Source organism: Sander vitreus, chromosome 2, assembly GCF_031162955.1.
Source record: "Sander vitreus isolate 19-12246 chromosome 2, sanVit1, whole genome shotgun sequence".
NCBI lineage: Eukaryota > Metazoa > Chordata > Actinopteri > Perciformes > Percidae > Sander > Sander vitreus.
Window position 1 is genome coordinate 22,096,646 of NC_135856.1, and position 25,771 is coordinate 22,122,416.

The 25,771-nt window shown below is 38.4% G+C and overlaps 2 protein-coding genes across 3 annotated transcripts; both read left to right on the forward strand.

Annotated features, from left to right (window-relative positions):
• Positions 1-3,616: 3,616 nt before the first annotated feature.
• Positions 3,617-8,195, forward strand: LOC144530132 (leucine-rich repeat LGI family member 2-like). Its single transcript, XM_078269582.1, has 8 exons — positions 3,617-3,792; positions 3,982-4,053; positions 4,282-4,353; positions 4,827-4,898; positions 5,030-5,101; positions 5,716-5,885; positions 6,605-6,769; positions 7,360-8,195. Exons 1-8 carry the CDS (start codon positions 3,617-3,619, stop codon positions 8,193-8,195), a joined length of 1,635 nt encoding a protein of 544 aa, XP_078125708.1.
• Positions 8,196-10,943: 2,748 nt separating this feature from the next.
• Positions 10,944-25,542, forward strand: LOC144524660 (coiled-coil domain-containing protein 149-like). 2 transcript variants are annotated; one of them, XM_078261079.1, is made up of 12 exons: positions 10,944-11,142; positions 11,897-12,058; positions 12,210-12,248; positions 13,203-13,310; positions 13,580-13,696; positions 15,419-15,591; positions 16,080-16,152; positions 16,338-16,422; positions 22,195-22,342; positions 22,444-22,520; positions 24,502-24,567; positions 24,665-25,542. In XM_078261079.1, the coding sequence occupies exons 1-12, from the start codon at positions 11,092-11,094 to the stop codon at positions 25,228-25,230; spliced, it is 1,665 nt and encodes a 554-aa protein (XP_078117205.1). In that variant the 5' UTR covers positions 10,944-11,091; the 3' UTR covers positions 25,231-25,542. The 2 variants fall into 2 exon arrangements, with proteins under 2 accessions (XP_078117205.1, XP_078117213.1); XM_078261087.1 differs by having other exon boundaries at positions 11,915-12,058.
• The last annotated feature ends 229 nt before the right edge of the window (positions 25,543-25,771 follow it).

Genomic DNA, 25,771 nt, shown 5'->3' on the forward strand with positions numbered 1-25,771 from the left:
TTTCTACGGTAATTATAAAAAAGTTAAAATTAGTCTAGCAGCAGAAGCAGGAGCTCTGATTGGCAAGTCTCCTAACAACGATTAAGAGCTGACCAGATGGCACACATCCTTAAATTAAAGTGAATACGTGATGGAAAGTGTAAATGACCTCATGCTTGCAGCCAAATATTTTTCAAACCCAAAATTTTATTCTACATTCTAAAATCAAGAACATTTCCATATGATGGAATAGTGCAGCCTTAAAAATGGTGAGGAGGATTTCACTCAATGTAAACGTCATAGCTTTGATAAATGAGGAGTTGGAACAAGTTAAAATATATATCAAATGCTGTCAGACTGTGGGGATTAAGATACTTTTTCCAAATCTTAAAGCTACTTATCAAAACTGTATGTCAAGGTGTTAAAAAATGATCTTTTTACTTTATTACAGTGATGAGAAAAAAAAAAAACTAAATTTGAAATATATTAGATTACTCTGGATTTTGTAATGTACTTGACTTGTTGAATATAATGCATAATTCCAGTATGATATGTTTGTGTTTCGTGTTGGATCGTGCCTTCTGCAGCTCCTGAGTGGGAACTGGAGACGTTTGAGAGCTTGAACACCTGCTGTGAACCAGTCACCAGCAGCCAGACACCGCACTTCTCCAGGTTACCCCTCCCAGCCCTCAAGGGTTTTATGGTTCAAAGGGTCAAAGGTCGTCTTTGGATTTGAAAGTGTCATATGTGAGCTGTTTTACTGGATGTAAGGGATTAGAGAGTTACCCTAAACCACCGATAATGACAATTCACTTAAGGAGGACAAATGATCACTGTGAGTCTTTAGGTCACTTTTACTGACCTACTGGTGAAAGATTCAGCAGGTTGACCAATTTATAAATATTGCAAAGTTAAAGAAGCAACACATTCATATCAAAATATGGCCTAAAGAGTATGATTGAGGAAAACCTGCCATATTCTTTCATGTTAAGTAAAGTCCATTTTATTTATATAGCACAAAATAAATCACAAATTTGCCTCAAATGTTTTTACTATCTGTACAGCATACACCACCCTCTGAATTTGTAAAACTCAGATTATTCAAACTACTGCTGCTATTATTTTTTTTTAACAAGGCACCTTCAAGGGTTCATATGGTGTAAGGGATGGCTTATCAGTTAATAAATAATTGACCAAGCGTTTAGAGATTATTAATACCATCTGGACCAATGTCCTAAAATTAGCAACATATTAACATTTAGAACTGCAGAATTATTAGAAAGTTAGAAAAAAATCTGTGAATTTTAATTAATACATTACAGAGATTTATTTCACATTATTACTAAACACCACCTATAATAAGCCTTATTGGTATCAATTTACTTTGTAAGAGTTAAAAGCACAGCATCCTTCTTGATACTGCCATCGGATGGCACCAAAGTGAAAAATCTGAGGGCTTTAAGAGAATATCTGTGCTGTAGCTGAACATAAAGTATCTGCAAATATACCGAGTAAATATTACGGTACAATACAATTTATTATTCAAGTTTTCAAGTCCCTTAACTTATGTTACATATTGTGAGCTGTGTTTGGTCCACAGTCATTATTTGCTTCTTTAGAGTATTTTAAGCTTTCTGTTACTGAAGTTTATGTTCATAACTTCTATACACTTCAGAATCCGTTTAGTTCATTTTAAAACTTGTCCAAAAGAAAAAGATACTACAGACATTATGCACTTATACTAAATTAATTCATGGTGATATTTTTTTTTTATCTGTGTAAAAATGTTTGATAGCAAGGAGTCTTGTTTCATTTGACACAAGACCAAGTTCATTAAGTTGTACAGACATCCAAAACATGAGCAAAATGTCATAATTTGGTGATGGTTGTCTAGTAAGAAATAGCATGAGCTGCTTGCTGTGGCGTCCTCTGGTTTCAGCTTGCACGTGTCCCGAGTGTTTCAGGGATACTCTAGCCTAAAAACAGCAATGTAGATGCAGAGCTGTCATGAATTATGCCAGCAATGGCAGACATGTACGGTTGCCCCCTTCTGGCAATGGGTATTTGGTTTCACTCATGCTCATTAACTAGTGGTCCAACAGCAAAGGTCAGCACCTTGTTAGGCCCTGCTGGGACAACTAACAACCCTATTGTATACTTCTTTCTATGAGAAATTGTACGATTTAGAGCAAAGATAATGTAGTTCATTTTATAGCTTTAGGGTTATGATTGTGGATTGCAAATCCAAAGAATCACGTGAAACAAAATGTATCCCACTGTGTCTTCCTCATTTGTTTTCACACTATTTAACAATCATATATTATTTATTGTTTTATCATTTTTATACTTTATTGACATATACATCTACTACATTAAACATGTAATTGCTTGAATAACCCTCAGTTTATCACACATTAATAACAGTTGCAATAGTGCAAATAGGCTACTAAAACTAAAAATGAAAATAACTCTAAGAAAATAACCAGAAAAGGGCCTTCTTGTATGTTTTAGAAATTTGTATGCTATATCAGTGTGTGTGTGTTGTATGTATGTTCTGCTTTTATTACCCATCACAGCACATCACATATGTTGTGTTTAGAGAAGAGGTGTATGTTAATGTATGCATGTGTGTGTGTGTGTGTGTGTGTGTGTGTGTGTGTGTGTGTGTGTGTGTGTGTGTGTGTGTGTGTGTAGGAAAGAGAGCAATAAACCTACCACACAGAAAGTAACAAAAGAAACATTACATAAACCAGGTGGAATGTATGAGCTAAAACCAATACATAGATTACACATGGGAATGTCTCATTTTTTCTACAAACAAAACAGAAGATATTTTAAAATAATAGTTCAAACAGATAATATCACATAAAAACTACACAACACAGCAGAAAACTTTTTTCCTTTGTCAACCAATCTGTAACTTGTTCAGACTTTAGTTAGCATCAGCTACCCTCTAGTGGTATAACCATGTAACAGCACACATTGACCACCACTACACCACAGTGTGTGTGGAGGGTTGGAGTTGGCCCAGAGTAGAGCTCTTAACAGACAGGTATCAGGAATATCTATCCCAATCAAACTGAGCTGGAAAACCGATAGGAAACTGTAGCTTAGAGGATGTTTTGGGGCACATGCATTAGGGAGAACAATGATTATATAATGTATGGCCTATAGTTTGCATTACTTTTTAATGCATTTTCATCTTTAAGGGACTTTCTGTGCTAATGAAGATAAGTGTTCTGGTATGCAGAATGTATCACGGTATATAGTGCACGTAAATAATGCTCTCCATGGTGCTGAAATAACCCCTTCAGATCATGTTCGGGCTTTTATATCGTTCCTTGTGGTGCATTGATTTCCCCACCTTGAATATCACTTTAAAAATGATATTTTTGTGCAATACTTTATATAATAACTATATATATATTAGAGTAATTCTCCTCAATAATTGTTATTACTGACGACTCGGCGTTTTTCCGAAACTGAAGCAGCCTTCCGGGACGCAGCTGCAGCCGTATCAGCCTGTGTCAGGGTTTTCCACTAGTGCTGCATTTTGATGTCGGCCAGGCGGTTAAAAGCTGCTGCTAGCACCACCGACCACGGCCTCGTTTACCACTATTAATGTTCAAGAAGCAACATGTTATCTATTCAGCAGTGGCTACTTGCCGGTTTTGCGCTTCTGTGTATTTATGGAGCAGTTGAACCTAAACGGAATTTCAAATGTCCTTCAGGATGCTCCTGCACCAAGGAGACCATCATCTGCGTCGGTACTTTACAGATCCCACGGACTATACCGAATGAGATCAACTCACTGTGAGTAACACGTCGTCGCCTGATTATCTCTTTAGTAAAGCACAAGGCAACCAATGCTGCGCTCAAGGAGACAATTTGCTTGCTGTTCTGTGCTATCCTGCAGCGTTGGCTCTTGGCGTGTCTGGTACAGAGTTCTAAAATGTCCCAAGCCGAGTAAGACTTTGATTTGTATGTGTTATCTTCCAACAGGAGCATGGTCAATGGGTCTATTTCTGAAATCACAGAGGGAATGTTTTCACTAATGCCCTCACTTCAGCTGTTGTAAGTGCAATTTTGTCAAGTGATACTGTCATTGATTTATTGATGATTGGTAATTGACATTTTGTACGGTGCAACACACACAACAAGTAGATCGGTTATTAATATTGCTTACTTGTTCTGTCTTTCAGTATGGTGGTTAGGCTATTTGTAGTTAAAAAAAGGACAAGTTTTAGAAAAAGTTTTAATTTTCAGTTTACTCAGTTGCTTGGGTTTGTTTTTCCTTTACAGACTCCTAAATGCAAATTCTTTGACAACAATCAAAGATGATGCTTTCTCTGGTCTTCCACACCTAGAATATTTGTGAGTATTAGTTCACAAACTGCTTTCTTAATGTAACATGTCAAATGAAATCTTGTTTTTTGTTTATTTTGTTTGATTTTCTTTATTAATTCATATCCACAATTGATGCATAGGATGCATAACCGTTATCTTGGATATACCACATAATATTTAAAAATTATTATATGGGTCAGCATTACATCATGCTGTATTTTGTATAACTGCAATAACTGCAATGTACATATACATATATATATATATATATATATATATATATATATATATATATATATATATATATATATATATATAAATTCCTCAATTCACCCATCTCAATCTCCAAAACCCTCCATAATATTCTGACACGTGTATCAACATCTACACATTTATCCATTTACTGTAACATGATGTAAAATATGACATTATGCATTACCTTATATCTTTTACGAAAATTTTGCTTTGATTAAACCTCTATTTTATGACTCATTGAACAGATTTATTGAAGGGAACAAGATTGAAACAATCACCAAAAATGCCTTTCGTGGTCTACGAGATTTGACTCATCTGTAAGTCTGCTGTCATTCTCTCTACCACCAATTATGCAGCCTCTGCAGCAGTAACACCTTACTATTACAGAGAAAGACTAAAGAAATAACAGTAATGTACATTTTCTGGCCTCTTTGTGTCTCTGGTTTAGATCGCTTGCCAATAACAAGATGAGGTTTCTGCCAAGGGATCTGTTTTTTGACTTGGATTCATTGCTGGAACTGTGAGTAAGCAGTTGTGTCAGCAGTGTGTGTGTGTGTGTGTGTGTGTGTGTGCGTGCGTTCCTAAGTGAAGATGAGTCAGGCTGGGTTTTGTGTTTGGTAGCGTTTAATCCCAAGAATGATATGGATAGCACAAATATTAAGTTTCCGTCATTGTTCTCCTCTACAGTGCATTTTTATTATCTTTTAAAATACACTTTAGTAACAAATTGTCCTTACAATGATGCAAAAGTGCTTGTCGGTGAACAACTGAAAGAACAACCTATTTGTAACATAAACTGTAGCTAAAATGATTGTTGATGTATGTATAAAACAATCACCCAGTGTCAGTTAAGACATTCTACAATTCTTCATCATCAAGCTAAACCAAATAACCTACTGTATATTCTTGTTCCTGAAAAGTTTAAATTTGGAAGAAGCAAGGTTTTTATTTGTATGGTGTCACACACAGGGACTTATATAGAATCATTTTAAATGACTTACTGCACGTCATGAGTTTTTTTGGTATTTCAACCATCTGTCTTTTCCTCTAATGAATCTAAAAAATAATATATATATATATATATTTATTGTTTAGTTAATGTGTCAAAGCTGGCTTTGTCATGTCATACATTAGGGATCTGCGAGGCAACTCTTTCCAGTGTATTTGTGAGAACAAGTGGCTGATGACGTGGCTGAAAAACACAAATGCCACAGTATCAGATGTCTTCTGCGCAGGCCCCAGTGACATGAAGGGCAAGCGCCTCAATGATCTGCCTATTCTACCGGGCAAGTGTATCTCCACAGGTAAAATTACTCTATAAAAAGTAAAAAGTACTCTATTAAAGACAATTATGAATAGTCACAGGCACAGCTGAAGATGCAATGTTGAAAAAAAGAAAAGAAAGAAAGAAAGAAATCAATACAACTGTTAAATAATTCAACAGGACACGCACTAAAAAACAAACAAGCAGACTCTAGGCCTGTTAACATGTGTGCCTCTAAAAACACACTCTCTCTCTTTCACGCAACACACACATGCACATACGCACGCACGCACACACACACACACACACACACACACACACACACACACACACACACACACACACACACACACACACACACACACACACACACACACAATTATGCCAGAGTCACATTACTTTAATTTCTGTGCTTATTTAATAATCATGGGCAGAACTTTTATCAATGCAATGTGGACAGACAAGGCAATTGTAAACTGACATAGGAACACATAGGAACACAAATCATTGCATAACACTGACTTACACTACTTCATAGTACAAAACTACAACACTAGTATTAGAAAGTATGCTATATTAAAATATATAACCAAATATTAACCAATTTTAAACCAAGAATATGATTTTGATGACTCTACACAGTGTCATCCAGAAGCTTTTCACAGCATAAAAAAAGTGATCAAGGCAGTGAGGTTCTAAATATCGACTCTTTCACTTTGTCAGCAGACTAGCAGTTTCTGTTTTTGTCTGCATCTCCAGACTTTGTGCGTCATCAGTCCATTCCCATCCAGTCTATGTCAGCAGACATCTTCTCCCTTAAAGAGGACATCTACGTGGCAATGGCTGCCCCCAATTCCAACAGCTGTGTGGTCATGGAGTGGGATCACGTTGAAATGAATTTCAGGAAATTTGACAATATAACAGGTTTGACAACACCCACCCAAAGTATTTTTTTTCAAAGAATGAGTCTGGTGATATATTGTATTTTTCTTATAGTCAGACAATCTCGTGAAAAGGCTAAAACCCACGATGAATTAGTCCTATAAACAAGTATTGCCTGATACAGCTTGTTCCTTTTTATCATATTAACAACACATGTTGCTCCGGGTGACATGTTACTTAATTACAATGAACATGCACTGTTGTTTATTTTAAGTTGATCCCACAAACACCATCCTGGTGCTGTAAATAGTGTCAAGAGCCCCAAATATGTATTAAAGTGCATATATAGTGAATATAGTCCCCAACAAATAGTCCCCATCCTGTTTGAGAAACGTTTGCTAAAAACTACAGTGCCCAGCTGCCCAGCAATTAGCGTATGTATTACTAACTCATTGTTGGTTTTGGTCTTTTCACAGGAATTGTTGATAATAACAAAAATGAAATATATTTTAAGGTTATTTTGAGAGATTCATTTAACACTTAAATTATTGTTTTAATGTCAGTTAATTATCCATTTCAATGTCATTGTCTGTGTTGTATTACTACCACTTACATCTTTTCTATCCTCACAGGGAAGTCTGTTGTTGGATGCAAGTCAGTTTTGATCGAGAACCATGTCTTGATAATTGTTACCCAGCTCTTTGGTGGCTCCCATATTTATAAGTTTGACGATCGACAGAACAAGTTCACAAAATTTCAAACTATTGAGGTCTTCAACATCTCCAAGCCAAATGATATTGAAGTCTTCCAAATAGACAGTGAGTGGTACTTTGTGATCGTGGACAGCTCCAAGGCAGGTATGTCTACTCTGTACAAGTGGACGGACCAACCAGATCGCAATGAAACTGGTTTCTATTCCTACCAGTTTCTCCACGAGTGGTTTCGTGATACAGATGCTGAGTTTGTCCAGTTGGACGGGAAGTTTTATCTCATCTTCACCAGTCGCTCTCAGTCACCTGTCATCTACCTTTGGAACAAGAGCACCCAGAAGTTCATATTTCATGGTGAAATCCCAAATGTCGACGACGTGGTGGCAGTCAAAGCTTTCCGGGTGGAGGATGAGTTGTATCTGGCCATGACTTGCTACATCGGTGACTCCAAAGTCCTCAAGTGGACCAATAAGCAGTTCACTGAGGTGCTAGCTCTGCCTTCTCGGGGAGCGATGATCCTCCAACCTTTCACCTTCACAGACAGGCACTACCTTGCTCTTGGCAGCGATTATTCTTTCACACAAATCTACCTCTGGGATGCGGAGACCAAAACATTCCACAAGTTCAAGGACATTTATGTGCAGTCGCCCCGTTCTTTTACAGTAGTGACCACTGACCGGAGGAATTTCATCTTCTCCTCCAGCTTCAAGGGCAAATCAATGGTTTTTGAGAATATTATTGTAGATTTAAGCTTATAATGCCTTGCAAAATAATGACTAATTGATCAATATTTGCGTGTATGCTACAAAGGAGTGCAAATGCTGTATATCTTCCTTATGCAACTAGATATATCTTTTTTGGTTCGAGACAAACCTCTTTGCAAATTTCTGCAACACATATGCATTTCTAGCAGTTATGGAGGCTGACAGAAATATAAAAAATGTCAATCTTTGAAATCAAAACAGAAAAAAAACATAATGTTATGTCATACTAGATATTATCTTAAAAGGTGTTATTTATGGTGATTCTGTCCAGCAAGCAATGACCGAGCCAAATGGTGTCCATTCTGGCCATGGCTATAGCCTGGCCCCCCCACACAGGTGGTAAGAAACCTATCCATCAAAGGTTATAAAAAACTTGAAAGCCGTTATATATGATTCCTAATGGGGCACATGCTAAGTTGGTGCTCATTTAAAAGTGAGAAGCCTGAAATAGTTACTATTTGGCCTGTGGTGCTATATCACGATGCACAGATCAAAACATTGATTGTGCCCCTTCAAAGTAAACACTCGAGGTATGCTCGAAAAGCTGTTTTAAGCTCTTCCAAACAGCTACACTTGAAAGCAGGGTGAAAAACCTACTGTCATTGAGAGGGGCGAGATGCAATTATCGTTTAAAAATAGGGATGATGGCACGCACTTTCACTTTTCATGGTCTACTGGAAGGTATTCATGGTGTTGCACTCAATTGTACATACTAAAAGAAGTAAAACTGAAAAAGAGAGCTCTAACCCTCTTTCTTTCTCACTTCCTCACACAGTGGGAGGACTGTGCTTGTTGGTTTCGGAAAATTACAGAAATTGTTGAATGTAGCTCAAAAGTTGGAAAGGTGTGTGTGTCAAAAGGTACCCTATGCACTACATTCAGTGGGTGAAGTGATTTGTTTGAGACAACTGGAACAACTTATCCCAGTAACTAACTGGCATGGCTAATGATTTAAACGTGCATGAAACAGAGGTTTTCTTCAAAATATTTTCCCTCAAAATACAGCTGAATGTATTAGCTAAATATTATGAGCTTAAGCCTAACTGCACAGCATTTATAACAAGCTGCAGTATTAACAGAGTGCCTGATTAGTGTCAGAACTAAATATAATTCACTCCTGATTCCTATGCAAAATGTATAATACTGAGTGTTGCTCTGAATTACAATCACAAGGTTAATGGTGTGCTGCTATGTGACTTGAAATGACATGTACATGGTCTTAAGACATGTGTGCTCTTTTCTTTACTAATCTTTTGATATTTTCCATGTATTGTACAGATTTAACTACAGTCTGTTTGGCTTGGAATATAAATATTTTCACACACAATGAACATAACAATGGCATGATATGCAAATTGGACCATGGTCTTGATTGACTGTCAAACATATGAATTGAATTCACAAAATGCTAACAAGATCTAGCATAAGCAATATGTTTTTGTTTGCATTTTAGATTTCTTGGGGGGAAAAAATACATTATTGCCCTTCTATGTATACTCATGTCCTACCTAGCAATGATGTATATTATTGTGTGAATGCATTAAAAGAACATATAACCACATGCATTGTATTCATCTGTTTCACTCTGTCCTCCATTCTTGGCAGATGCACAGCCTGTGAAATGTGTCCATAAAGCAAAGACAAAGTGCCTCAGACAGCATGTTTGAAATTGATAGTGCTGTCAGCATCTGGCGTCTGAGACAGCATTTTCTTTTAACGGCAGCAACAGAGGACAAATGATGAAATCATATGGTTTATTTAAGAACAGACACATTGTGTCATCATCATCTGTTATTATTGTCATTCAGTGTTGAGGGGTGATGTGATTGATGCCATTTTAAAAGAGTTAAACTTTTATCAAATCTCTCCCCATCTGATCCCCAGACTCTGTTGAGTCGTTCTGTGTTGAGCGCTGTTGCCAAGTAGCCTATATGTTTTCTGTCCTTTACGTACTATCAACAGCTATTTACTGAACAACAAATACAAACACACAAACAGAATTATTTATAGGTGTTCATAATTGCAGTTTCATGATTTATTAAACGTCTAGTTTGCATGAGAGTCAGTTGACTCCGAACCTTAAAACACAACATTTTATACAACTACCACATTTATTGTTGGTTAATCTGTTAATTTTGAAACAATGCAATACATTGCGTTAATTTAAGGATTGATTGTGACTCGTGATTTGTATTGCATTTGAAAAAAAAAATAATCTGTTTGTCATTGCTGTGCATTGAGAGTACAGGCAACATGGCATTGGCATTCAAGAAACTTATGCCACAAAATATGGAGACCCAAAGTTTGTAATATTAAATTAATAGATAAGGAATTATGAAATAATTAACTGAATAAATACAGACAACATATATGTATATATACACACATGAAATTGTTTAAAAAAAAATCAAAATCATTTTACAACTCACCTCACTTTGACGTTATTTTATCCTGCATTTTTTCATAGTATGGTAGGTCAAACATTGGTTAATGACCTTGGAAACAGCAGATAAGCAGGTGAAATCATAAATGTATATGATTGATGATATGATCATATTCATATGATTACACATGGCATATTTTCCCATTAATTTCAAATAGGCTAATTCTTTTTTTTGAACAATTTAGGTCTCCGTATACATCCATGACTGAGATACGTTACCAGGCTGTGCTTAGTTCCCAATTTTACATTTACGGGGGTTTCCAAATGCGTCGTGACGCTTCTCTGACGTCGGGAGGGAGAGGAAGTGATGCAGCTCGTGTTTTTCCTCGATCAGCTAATCCGTGTTGATGATGCAAATGTTCTCTAAATCTGATCACAACATGGTGATGCTTGATTGAAAACTACCTTGCGTCATTATTCATATTTGTTTTCCTGCCGAGCGGACAGATGGATCCGTCCCGGAGGAGCGAGAGCGACTGGCAGGCTCTGGTCAACGAGGTGAGACGACTCGAAAGACGCAGAGAGAGAAAAGCGTCTCTATCCACTCATGTTTGTACACCATGCTATAACATTCGCGGTAAATCGGTGACGTTTCACACTCTAAATGCTGTGTGTCGCCTCCTGTTAGCAGCCACATACAGTTAAAGAGGTTGTTTAGATAAGTAAAGAGTAAAGAGGATTATATCTCAGCTGCTTTGGTTTCTCTCAGCCTGTGGATAAGAAAGTAGGCTAGATATTTGCACTTGCAGAGCCCGGTGCCATAACTATATGTATGCACCTGACTGCAGGTGTATTGGCTATTACTCTGAAGCATGATTGAAAACTTTGCTGTACAAATTATACGCCATATTTTCACTGACAATTGACAACAGCCCTGGCAACTGATTAATCATTTATTTATTTTATTAAGCAAAAATGGCTAACATTCATGTGTTTCAGTTTCTGAAATGTGAAGATCTTCTGCTTCTCTCTGTTTCATATGATTGCAAATAGAATATATTTGGGTTCTGGGAAATTGTGTTGGGCATTTTTCACTATGTTCCAACATCTAATAGGCAATTGTAGTCAAAAATGTAACCGACAGAATAATCAGTAATGAAAAAATAATCAGTATTTACAGGGCTCCTAAAAAGGTGATTTCCCTACCTTAACAGATGCCATGATAGAAGCTACCTAGCCAGTATTCAATATTCACATAACGCTGCCTTTAACTTTTTTCTCTCTCTTGTGAAACACTTGTTCTCACATGCAGTTCCTCATTTGTAAGCAGAAGTTGGAGAGTAAGAAAGAAGCTCTTCTGATTCTGTCGAAGGAGCTGGACACCTGCCAGCAGGAGAGGGATCAGTACAAACTGATGGCCAACCAGCTGCGTGAGCGACACCAAGGACTCAAGAAGAAGTACAGAGAACTTATTGTAAGTAGAACTAGTACAGTCGGAAAGATGCATCATGAGCTTTACAATAGGCAGAAAAATGGAGAACAAAAATGGCTGTTGTCCACTATTAAATGTTGGAGATGTCGCATTTAATGACAGTTTCCCTTGTTGTTGTTTTTACAACCAATAGGATGGAGATCCCTCTCTGCCTCCTGAGAAAAGGAATCAAGTAAGTGATGTCAACCTGCAGATGTTCTTTGTGCATCGCTGTTAGGCCTGCACGATTTGGGGGAAAATATAAATCACGATTTTTTTAGCTTAGAATTGATATCACGATTCTCTGCCACGATTTATTTCCTCATGAAGTGTAACGTTTATTGCACACATGAAACAAAACATGACAAAACAAAACAAATTGGCAGTACCAAACATAGATTTTTTTTTTTTGGCACCTATAGCACATTGCGCATCACTACAAGCCTGTAAACATAGAGGCTTCAATGAATAAAGAAAATAAAGTACATACTGGCCATTTAAGTACAGTAGGCTACCAAAAATAGTGACATATAACACAGTTATCTAAATATGGCCCTGATACAGGCTCTATCTGAACTCCTTGAACATGTCTTTATATAATTAAAACATGTCAACGTCAAATGCTTTCAATAAATTAATTGAAGGAGGAAAAAAAAAATCGAAGTCATTTAAAAATGAAATCGCGAACAGGGGTGAATCGAGATCGCTATTTTATAACGACTTATCATACAGGCCTAATCGCTGTCTTACAAAAATGTATAATGTCGTAAATAATATGTTAAAAATGGCTCCTTAATACTGCATTTTGCAGCAGAAGTAAGTATACTTAAATACCCAGAATTCAGTTATGTGTGTGTTTATGGATGAGGCTGGTCTTTTAAGTTAAGGCAAAATAATCACAGCTGTCTCCAGGTGGACCAACTCTGCTTTGTACACAGTTTAGTAATACATATCAACAGTATTTATTGGATGGAGTTTATAACAACCCTATCATTTTATTTGGGCAAGAAGGACACATTTACCAGGGTGATTGGGATGCTCTTCACCACTGCTGCCCCCTTTATCATTTCAGGTTAAGGGATGAGGGAGTAATTAAAAACAAATCTTGTTCTGTATAGCTTTAAATGTCAATCATGTACGTCTTCAGGTGAATTTAGCTCAGCTACTGAGAGACTCCAGAGAAAAAAGCAGTCAACTTTCTGAGGAGGCGAAGGAGCTAAAACAACGACTGGTGGAAGCTCAAGGTGATAACAAGGTACCATGACATGCTGTGAGCTACACTGACATTTTCAGTACATTAGGTTATAATGTATGTTTATTCATCTTTGTGTTTCTTGAATATATCTCCAAAATAACATTACCTATTATTAGTTTTGGTGGTCATGAAATTAATTAATCTGATTTTAGTGAGTAGCGTTCAAGTGTATTTAAATGCAACGAAATACGTTTATCAGATGAAATAAAGCAGAATCACATATTGTAAAACTGTGCGGAAAATGTGACTGTGTGTCTTCGTCGCAACAGCTTTTACGAATGACCATTACCAAACAGAGGCTGGGAGACGAGGAGGTTGGCACTCGACACTTCCCTGCTCATGAACGAGAGGATCTGGTCAAACAGTTAGAAAGAGCCGGAAAGCAGGTGAGAACAAGGGGCTGACTGTCTGCTGCTTTCTCTCTTTTGTTTATAAAAATGTAGGTGACTTTCATTTAATGGCTTGTAGTTGACAGCATTCCATCAACATATAGGCCTATAGAAAGTACTAATACCACGCTGTAAAAATACTCAAATAAAAGTCCTGGATTGAAAATATTACTTAAGTAAAAGAATGTAAGTATAATGAGGAAAATGTCCTAAAAGTATTAAAAGTAGTCATTGCAAAAAAAGAAGTAATAAACCCTCAAAATTATTGAAAATGAATTAAATAACTGGAAAGAAAAGCAGCAAATCCTCACATTTGAGAAGCTGGAACCATTAAATGTTTAGCATTTTTGCTCGAAAAATTACCAATACTTTCAACAAAGAGTCAGTATTTCTTCTGAACAGACACTATGCAAGTACCGGAGGCTCTCTCAGAGGCACAAGTGCACAACTTCATATATCTTCATATATCTATTATAACTAATAAGGAACTTTTTAGATATATTCAGTTAAAGAGCTGGATTACAGATAACTTATTATCTTATTATCTATCAGATTTGAACTATAGCTAGAGCTAGAGCTACTCGGAGGCTATTCCTAAACCCAGGAGAAAACGAGAAATTAATAGGGAAAGTGTACAGACACCTTATAGAAGCACAGGCAGATAATTATTCTCTCCAAAAAAATATATGAAGGTTGGAACAAAGAACTTAAAATAAATAACTCTGAAGATTGCCTAAATATAACCAACACCATTACCACCAGTGATAATCTATGTCTCATACAATACAAGCTTATGACAAGGATATACACTAAATCAAAAATAAATACATTTGATACCTCTATCACCCCTGTTTGTGTAAAATGTGGCACACATAAGGAAACAATAATAAATGCTTTCTGGGAATGTGAGAAGATCTGTAAGGGTTGGGTATAGATCAAAAAATGGATGACCAAGACCTGTAAAATTAAAATTGATTTCACAGTCTTGAGCAGTATCTTCAAAAATAAAGCTAAAATACCCCATTGGATGGATGGTCCTTTTCTCCTCCTTGGTATATAAAAAAATAATCTTACAGTATTGGAAGGATACAGAGGTCCCATCGTTACAACAATGGAAGGGACTAATGAAATACTATTTAAGTATAGAAAAATCAATGTTTGAAGACCGGAACAAAAGGCAACAATTCAACAAGGTGTGGCAGGACATATATGAAGCGTTGTAAATGTAATGGCTAAGAAATAGGAACTAGGTATGGTGACTGAGAGCTGGAAACCAAGTGGGTGTGTGTGCGTGGGGACAGTGGGTGGAAGTGTGTGGATTTGTGTGTCAAAATGATTGTTGGTGTGTGTTTGGGTTTGTGTGTCAAAAATGTGGAGTAGAAGAATATTGATACCAGTAGGAAATGTATTCTGTTTGAAGTATGAAATTACACAGTATTGCTTCTTGATGGAAATAATAAAAATAAGTATAAAAAAAGATAGATAGATAGATAGATAGATAGATAGATTTATAAGAAGATATGATAATAATGGAAAAGTGTGCCAAATATCGCGTAAAAGTGTGTTTTCTGGAGACGAGTGAAACATGATACAACTACTGTGATGGTTTTCTTCAATTAGTCAAAAAATATAGAGAAATATGAGTTGAGAGATGAAATATTCTATGCGTAGCATTAATCCAAGTTTCTGTACTTACACAGTGTGTTTTGTGTTTTGTAGAACGAGGTACTGGAGCACAGCGTTAAGTCGCTCACAGACGAGCTTCAGGACGTACGAGCAGAGCGCGACGTGTTTCAGCAGAAAGCTCACCGTCTTAATGTGGAAATGAACCACATTTTGGGCAACGATGAGATACGCATTTTAGACATAGATGCACTCTGCATGGAGAACAGGTTTGTTACTCTTTTTTTAAAGATATTTTATTGTTGCCTCGCTGTTAGAAATAACAGTATCTGCAGCAAGAAAAAAACAATGTGTGTGTGTGTATGTATATATATATATATATATATATATATATATATATTTATATATATATATATATATATATATATATATATATATATATATATATATATATATATATATATATATATATATATATATATATATAGGGTTTCCACGGAATCATAAAAAGTCTAAAGAAGTTTCAAAAACCTAAAAAGTATAACATTTTTAAATCTAAAATTATATATAAGCTAAATATACATTATATATATAATGTATATTTAGCTATATATATATATATATATATGTAATGTATGTTTAGCTGTAAAATAACATAATGATATTTGGATTTTGCTGAGTCAGTAAACAGATTGATGATAGAACTGATGAGGTTTAATGATTTAATAATGGGATTTGGATGAAAATAATCTTTCAGGTATTTGCATGAACGCTTCTGTCAACGTCAAGAGGAAATCAATTTGCTCAAAACAAACCTGGTGAAGTACAAGGTAGCTACATTTTTATTTCTTCAATATTTTACTCCTACAGTTATATTTTAAATATGTTGAATTGTTTCTTAATCCAACGAGTGAGAGCTCGTTGCAAATGTTAAAAAAGTGGATTTATTAAAGTTTTTTTCTTCTCTCAGAAACACAACCCTCTAATGCTTAGTAATGGTTTTCACTGATTTCAGAGTGCCCTGGACTGTAGGAAAACCTCTAAAATCTGTGGGAAACCCAACAGCAGTGCACTGACTGGAGTGCTCTCTGCTAAACAAGGTCAGAAGGATAATTAATTTAAAAAAAACTCACACTGCAGTATGTGCAATGTCACAAAATGTAAACAAGGAAAAGACGTTTTTATAAATCCTTATATCGCAGACAGCATATGGTGTGTGTAAGGGATGCCCAGATTGATCGGCCGCCTGTCGTTATCGGCCGATATTCAGTAAAAATACACAATCGGGATGGGCATTAATGCTTTCTAGTCACCGATTTAGCACGTAATGTGGAACCAAAGTCCACAAGACACTTATATAAGCTGTTTGGCGGAAGCAACATGTACTGAGGTTGGTACAACAAGCGGTTTTCCGTGCTAGTCAGCCACTATGGAGAACGCAAATGAAACGGTGGAGCTGAAAGACTTGCTTGCAGGTTCACTGTCAGCTTACAACAGCAACAGAGAGAGAGTTGTGTATAAGACAAGGATGGTGTGTCGGCATTGCTTCACCGTTGTAATGAATGAAAACACATCCAACATGCTTACGCTTATTCAACTGCATTACCCAGATGTGCAGACTGGGACCAGTGTTCGAACTATACCGTGGCCTTTGGGGGAGCCCACTTTTTATTTTATTAAGATAAGGGGGTCGTGCGCTTGTGATTTACAGACTTACAAAGATACATAACAGCTACAAGTGTATGCACTATACAGGATTTACCCTATTATACTATATCGACAGGAATTGATAGGTCAAAAAGCATACACTTCGACTAACTTTTTGACCAGCCCAACGTCTGTCTCTTCTGTCAACTATTGTCATGCCTGCATCAGAGAAATAATCAGAGATATGTCCGTTTCTGCAAGAGAATGTCACTCGTAATCATAAATTCAATCTTAACTTTCCTGGACTCAATGATCCATTTTGTGGAAAGCCAAATATTTTTGACCAATATGGCAGACATCTCATGCAATCCGGTCCATATTTTCTAACCATCTCACCCACTATGGGTCCAGATGCTTCGCATGGTTTTTATGGTTTCATTCCCCATAGTTACAGAAGTTTTTCCTTTAGTATACTCTTATCATTTTCGATGTGGTCGTCACCGCAAAGCTTAGTTCTTTTCTTCGGCAAACCTTGCAAAACCCGGTATAGCCCTGCAGACAAAAATCTCTTAATAGTCCAGAACGTGTTCTTAAACTATTTTATTTCTTCTGCAGTCTGTCTCTAAATAGTCAAGAACTCGCTCAGAGTGTTTATAGAATATTCTTTTCTTTTTAGGCCTTCTGCCTAAATTAGCTACTTCGACTAACTTTTTGACCAGCCCAACGTCTGTCTCTTCTGTCAACTATTGTCATGCCTGCATCAGAGAAATAATCAGAGATATGTCCGTTACTGCAAAAGAATGTCACCGGAATAATCATAAATTCAATTCTATTATTTGTTTTAGGAATTTCTCTTTATATGTTTATATAGATTGTTATACAGTGTCAACAATGTTTATTTAAAGAAAGACAACATTGAAAAGATAGGTCTTCAGCCTTGATTTAAAAGAACTGAGAGTTGCAGCAGACCTGCAGTTTTCTGGGAGTTTGTTCCAGATATGTGGAGCATAAAAACTAAACGCTGCTTCCCCCTGTTTAGTTCTGACTCTGGGGACAACAAGCAGGCCTGTCCGAGACGACCTGAGAGGTCTGGGTGGTTCATAGTGTAGTAGCAGATCAGAAATGTATTTTGGCCCTAAACCGTTTAATGATTTATAAACCAGCAAAAGTATTTTGAAATCAATTCTTTGAGGGACTGGAAGCCAGTGTAGAGACTTCAGAACTGGAGTGATGTGATCCACTTTCTTGGTGTTAGTGAGGACTCGAGCAGCAGCGTTCTGAATCAGCTGCAGCTGTCTGATTGATTTTTTAGGGAGACCTGTGAAGACACCGTTACAGTAGTCAAGTCTACTGAAGATAAAAGCATGGACACATTTTTCCAGATCCTGCTGAGACATAAGTCCTTTAACCCTTGATATATTTTTAAGGTGGTAATAGGCTGACTTTGTAATTGTCTTAATGTGGCTGTTAAAATTCAGGTCTGAGTCCATGACTACACCAAGATTTCTGGCTTTGTTGTTTTTAACATTATCGTTTGAAGCTGAGTGCTGACTTTTAATCGTTCCTCCTTTGCTCCAAAAAACAACCACCTCAGTTTTTTTCATCATTTAATTTAAGAAAGTTCTGGCACATCCAGTCATTAATTTGTTCAATGCACTTAGTCAGTTGTTGTATTGGACTATAGTCCCCTGGCGATAAGGTTATATAAATTTGTGTGTCATCCGCATAACTATGGTAACTTATTTTATTGTTTTCCATAATTTGAGCCAGTGGAAACATGTAGATGTTAAACAGGAGAGGCCCCAGAACGGAGCCTTGGGGAACTCCACACGTCATATTTGTATGCTCAGATGTATAATTCCCTATAGACACAAAGTAGTCCCTATTCTTTAAATAAGACTCAAACCACTTTAGTACTGAGCCAGAAATGCCAACCCAGTTTTCCAATCGGTCTAGTAATATGCCATGGACGACCGTATCAAATGCAGCACTGAGATCAAGTAATACCAAGACTGAAATTTTGCCACTATTTGTGTTTAAGTGGATGTCATTAAAGACTTTAACAAGAGCTGTCTCAGTGCTGTGGTGTGGTCGAAAACCCGACTGGAAGGCATCAAAACGGTTGTTTAGTGACAAGAAAAGGGTGAGTTGTTGAGAAACCGTTTTTTCAATGATTTTACTTAAAAATGGAAGGTTTGATATCGGCCTATAGTTGCTCATTAGTGACGTGTCTAGATTGTTCTTTTTTAAGAGTGGCTTAATGACTGCAGTTTTCAGGGCCTGTGGGAAGAATGTGTTAAAATTGTCAATGAACCGCAGAGAGTGGACGGTACATGCAGTTGAAAGCCATCTGTTCAGTGCCAACAGCCTGCTGAATCTCTCAGCTCCTCTTCTGACTGGCGGTATAGGGCCACTGATAAACACCTCCGCGTTTAGGGAGCTGACTGTGTTCAGCAGATTCATAAAGTCACGATTCAGCACTTCAGACTCTTGCTTTACAACATCATGTGACCCTATATGCAGTATAATGTTCTTCACAGTTGGGTGTGCTACCACGATATCCGGGATTCTTTGGGCCAAGTCAGACACCATGTCTTTGGTGTTTTTATTGCTTTTTATGTCTTTTACAGCAGAGTCACCCACAATCAGAGTTTGGTGCCCAGTCTTTAGCTTTCCCTGTAGCTTTTTACTTTTTGAATTGCTCTCAGTCCTTACCCTGCTGTGTGACGATGAGACGCAATCCAGGTCATGTCCAGGGTCCTGCAGCAGAGGAGCAAATCTGTTATCCAGTTGCACACTCAGTTGTTGGGCAGGCATTTTGTTGCTAATTCTCCCTTTTGCAGCTGTCCACAGCTGTGTCCTACTGAGTACAGGGGTTGAAGAGGCGCTCTGCCTGGATGATAATGCAGGCCAGCCAGGCGTATCACAAATCTCAGGGCGCGGTGCCCTGCCCGTTAGTCGTCCTCCCATTTCCCAGGAAAATGATTTACTCTTAGGCTTTGCACCAAACGAGTTCCAAGGAGGACTACCACTTGTTGATTTATTACCCATTTCACAGCCCTGCTGTTTGTTTGTAGTCTTGCTGGTGCTAGTTAGCTGTGTGTTGGATGCTTTTGTCCATTGTTTTGGGTCAATGGTAACGTGGTGTCATTTCCACGAGCCGTTCACTTCCACGTTTACTTCTAACCGGTAAATTTTGGTTTCCAGAACTGCAATCTTCTGAAGGAGTTTGTAGTAGTCCTCCATGGACAAGGGAGGCATCTTGCTGCTAATTACCTTTAGCTACAGTCACTTTAGGACAGGCTTGAGCCACGCTCACGCAGAAAAATGTTGAAATATGGCAATAGCCTACAATGTCTACAAAACATGCATAGTCCAGTGATGTATAAGTATCCAAGAGCCGCTGCTCATAGTTTCTCTCTGAGGAAAAGCAAGATTATCAGCAGAAATATGCAAGCAGAGGCAGGAGAGGCAGGAGCAAGCAGCAAAGCGTCTGCACTGTAAGAAGCAGGAAGGCAACTTTAGTAGTTACAGTATTGCCTGAGGCCTTTTGGAGGAGCAACACTTAGGTTTTAGTTTGTGATCTCCCTGCAGGGGAAACGGTCTCTAACATGTCCCGTTTGAGCTTCAACTTTACTCTGCAAACAAAAGTGTATTGGGAGTTGCACCTGGAATTGCCTCCAGCCTGAAAATAAACAACAAGAACTTTGCTATTAAAATGTCAAAAGGTGAAGTGAAAAACATGCAGCTGTTACTTGCATCTATTTGGAATAAAACCAAAGGATGCAGCCAATGGCCAAGTGTGACTTTGCTCAAGATGCAAAGGCGTTATACTGTCAGCTATTCCATCACTAGATAATCTCTCTCAAGGGTTAAAGACGACACAAGAGTTAACAAACAGCCATGTATATCGGCTCTTCAAGTCTCTCCACTGCTGGCTGTCCCAATTTAACGGGAGAGAGGAGCAAGAGTGGTTAGGATCGTGACTGGCCTCTGACGAGCTGTTACCACCACCATCTTCAGCCAGAGAGGACATTATTTCTTCAGCTTCCTCCTGCGTTGTCACCCCGGTGGGAGGTGTGCTAACAGGGCTTGCAGCAGTTGAATCGGTTGTGCTATTAACGTCATCGCTACACAATTTCTTAGTAAAACCAAAATGAATTAAACTGCCTTGTTTTCTTTTTGCCATGGTTATATGATGCTAACTGTAGAATGGATTTCAAGGACTTTGCGTGCCAATTAATGGCCTCCAACGTTTATATTTAATATATTATTATATATTATTATATTATATTTACGTTTGTATATTTAAACATGAGTTGAATTTGCACCGCAGCGCCGCCACGCCTTGATGCTCATGACAAGAATAGCATGTATAGTTACCTTATATTGAAGTGAATTAGGTTTATATCGCTGTCATGCATGAATGAACGTTTTTGCAATTTTACACATAATCCACGATTATCACATTACACAAAACTGAAATTGCACGTCAAAATGACACAATGTTCATATTTTTTGACCTCAAAAAGGGGGGAGCTTTCAGGGGAGCCCATGTGTTATTAAGGGGAGCCTAGCTCCCCTGTAGTTAGCACCCTGACTGGGACGAGAAAAAAACAAACCAGAACCCAACTCCTTATCCCCGCTGCTGTCAAGCAGCCTTTAGACGCAGAAGCAAAACGGGATGAACAAATACTGAAGCTATTTGCAATTAATAGGCACTTGAAGATGCATCGGAGCAGGGCAAGTTTGTGAAGCTGACAGCGGAGAATGAAAGAAAAAAGGCAGATAGATGGTATAATTACATTGCATATTTAAGTTGTCCTTTTAGATTTACTGTAAGATAACGTTGCTTGTTGCATTGCTCCTTGGGAGTTCTTGGTACTGCTCTGTTTTTTGAACAGACTCGAGAAAATGTGAAGTTGTTGTCACAAATTTTGGTACGGGGGCGCCATCTTGTGAGGACGTGCTCTGTTTACCTGTGACCGTTTTTTTTTTCTTCCCTTCTCCGTAAGATTTGACCATTTTCAAACAACCTTTTAGCCTAACCAAACGAGGTAAGCAGGTAACTACTGAAGCAGGCACAGTTGCGTCGTCACAAGATGGTGCTCCCCGAACCAAAATTCAGCCGTTTATTGGCCGTTTATCGGCCAATTGGTGGCAAAAAAAAGTGGCCGGTGCCTCTAGTGCCTGTGCTTTAACTGTTACTAATGATGTGTGTGCAGTGAAGGAATTGTTACTGTCTGAAGAAAATGGCTGCAGTTTGCCGGTGACTCCTCAGTCCATCTCAGACCTCAAGTCACTCGCCACAGCTCTGCTGGAAACCATCCACGAGAAGAACATGGTGATTCAGCACCAACGCCAAATCAATAAGTACTCAATCTCATACTTCACACTCTAATTTGTTCATATCAATAACTTGGATGCCAGACAAAACATGTGAATTTCATTGTTTTTGTGCCTTTTGTCTTTAGGATTCTTGGAAATCGAGTAGCAGAACTGGAGAAGAAACTAAAAACATTAGAAATGTCTGGAATATGGAGCCTGCCAGGTGAACATAAGTCTTTTAATTATCCTGAGACTATTGTGTTTCATTGAAGCTTGTATTCTACTCACTGTTTACAATAATTTACATTCCTTATCCTTTCTTCTTTCCTTTTGCTTCTTGCTAACTGGAGGCCTGACTTATAATGTATCTCTGGGAATATCTGGAAGTATGTTCCTTTTCGCTTCCTTCTAACTACGTTCAACCTATGAACTTCATCTTCTTCCATTTCTCCTCCTATCTACCCAAATGACATTTACTCATTTCTATTTCTATACAGAATTTTAAGTAGTAACATACAGACAGTGGTGGAAGTACTCAGATACTTAGCAAATAAAATAGCAAATAAAAGTGTATAAATACTCTTTTACAAGTAAAAGTACTACATATAGGTAGAAAGTGCTGCTGCAGTGCCGTTCCAGTCATTCCCCAGCTGCAATGACAGCGCGAATGGCAGAAGACCTTGAAATGCTGACCAATCAGAGCAGGGATTGGGGGGTTTAAGCCGGGCTCAGACTACAGTAGTTTGAGGATGATTTATCCCCAATTCACTGTTCCCGATAATCAGCGGAGAAATCTGGTCCAGGACCTGGGTCGGTACTAAAGTTCGGCCCAAATTATCTGGTAATGTGAACGGTTTACAGAGCCAAGCTTAAACCTCCAAAACTGTTCCCAGCCGCATCGAAGCTGACCCGATAATTTCAAACATGTTTGATATTTAGGAGTTAAAATCTGTATGATTAAATCAGTACTTTCACAATAGCCAATGAGTCCCGCAGCAGCTGACGGTGTTGCCAAGCAACAGTAAACGTGTTCTCGCTGAAAAACCAAGGACAGACAACCCGTGTCAACCGCGTCTCCCTAACCACTTTTTAATCCACACTCGTTTTGCCTGCACATTTCTTTTTTGTCACTGCAAAGCATTATTAACTCTAAAGCTAGTTGTCGCACCACGTCAGTCTCCATTTTGTTTACATCTGCTTCCCCATGGGATCACGTGAGAGAGATCACGTGAGGTGGTGCATTGATAATCTTAATAATATCCTGTAGTGTGTGATACGCCATCATGTTCAAATCTGTATCTGTGAAGATTGTCCTTATGTGTTTTGCAACCTGATTTCACAATCAGTTAGGATTTTAATTAGGGGTGGGACAAAAATATCAATACGGCAATATATTGTTGTCCTTCTTCGTGCAATACGAGAATTGATACGCTGCCGCCAAATCTCGATATTTTAATTACTAAAATAAGGCGCTCTAAATAGATGTCCCTGCTCCCAGCGTTGCTACTTCATGGCTCCTCGAGGTGGTGCTCAACACACGAATGAGGGAAACTCGAACATAAGTTAACTAGCTGAAGAGGTTTTCAACGGGATGGCGGACAGCAGGTTGAGGAAATTGTGCTGTTTTCTAACAGTTTGGACTTGAAGTGAATAAAGAGAGAAAACCTGCACTGAACCTTTTCACGGGCATTTTGTATTCATAGTTAGACCGATATCGTGATGTATCATTATAGGATTGTCTAGCAGTAAACTGATTATCGCAGAATTGCTGTATCGTGATATTATGGGTATTGTGATCCATGTATCGTGTATTGTATGGTATCGTGAGGTACACTGTGATATCCACCCCTAATTTTAGTACTCCTGTTGTCTAAGCTTGGCTTTAAAGAGACAGATGCTAAAACCGAGCGTTTCAGGCAGAGGGTGAAATAATGTTTTTTGAACATTAAAGCATGTAAACGGTAGAAATGAAAATTAAAAATGAAATGGAAATGAGCATGATATGGGACCTTTCATGTTGCAGTTGGTAAAGGTGGGGCTTATTTTTATTATACTGTACATATTGTACAAGTATCTTCAAATTGTACATAAGTAGGGTGCTTAAGTAAATGTACTTAGTTACTTTCACCACTGTAGACAGATGAGATGATGAATTTCTACCGCTTTTATAAAGGTTTACACTGAATTATGTTCTGTCATAATAGGAGGAAAAGACACCATCATCCTGCATACTCAACAGGCTGACCCAGCAGAGCCTCATGGACAGGAAGGTGAATATTCGATGTGACTTATACTTCTGTCAGTGTATGCCATCTATTGTTCTGTGTGTAGGTGAGACTATATTTCTTATATCTTCTATTTGTACAGGTGATGAAGGCTCAGAAAACATATCTGTCGATCAGCAGAGCTCCACAGAAGTCCCAATCCAAGAAAGTGGACCACCAGCTGTGTCAGGCAGTCAAGAGGAGCTTCCTGAGGAGACCCCATCCAGCGAGGAGACGTGCCCGCCGAACCTCTCGTACCAGTCAGCTGAGGAAGAGCCAGTCAGCCCTCAGACAGAAACACCAGACAGTGTCAGTGAAGAGTGTCATGAAAGTGGTCAATCACAGGTACCAACTGATTTAACGAGTCACCGGTCAAAAGAAGAGAAGTGTATGAGTGATTCTTCTCCCACACACCATCCGTCAGACCTCTGCCACTTACAGCAAACCTTAGAGAACTCTGACCCCACAGGAGAAGGAGAGAATGACTCAGATGAATGCAAAGAAGGGGTGGAAACTGTTGAAACTGAGGAAAAAATCAAAAGCACAATATCCAGTGCTGCCACTTCAATTTTTGATGAAGGGCAGGCCGACTTCCAGACAAACCAGGAGAAAGAGCTTTCAGATGGGACGGATGCTTGTGTTAGTCAGGAAATGTCAAGTCTTTCATGAGCCGCTCACATGTTGCAGAGCATCGGGAGAAATCCTCAGCAGTGTTTCTTCTAGGGTTTTTTTTTTCAGCAGGGGGGGAAAGGGTTAGGGTTAACAGAAAGTTTGCTGATCCCAGACCGCCCTGACTCCCTGCCAGATCAGCAAACTTTCTGTTACTGCTGTTACACAGGTTAGACCCACTGGTGACCAGCACGCTGTGCTGGCTAAATTCAAGTTGCTATAGCCGCTAACTGAAGGTCCGTCTCTGGAGCTGCCGCCCACTCTCCTCCCAGCGAAGTAATCTCCTAGCGGCAGGGAGGGAGGCACAGGGGCCACTGGAGTGCTGCGCCCCAGCTAGCAAAATCTTGTCTCACTTGTGGTCTGATAAACAGTGAATTCATCAAATTCAGTGCTACTATAGCTGTAATGTTTCTGATGGGACCCGGCAGGCGCGGTTTTCATGGGAGCGGACTATGAGTGTGATTGACGTCCTATCACTGTTTCAGTTGCTCATCCTCACAGTGGAGAGAGTGCGGACAACCGTTCGTTTTGAGTTCAGTAG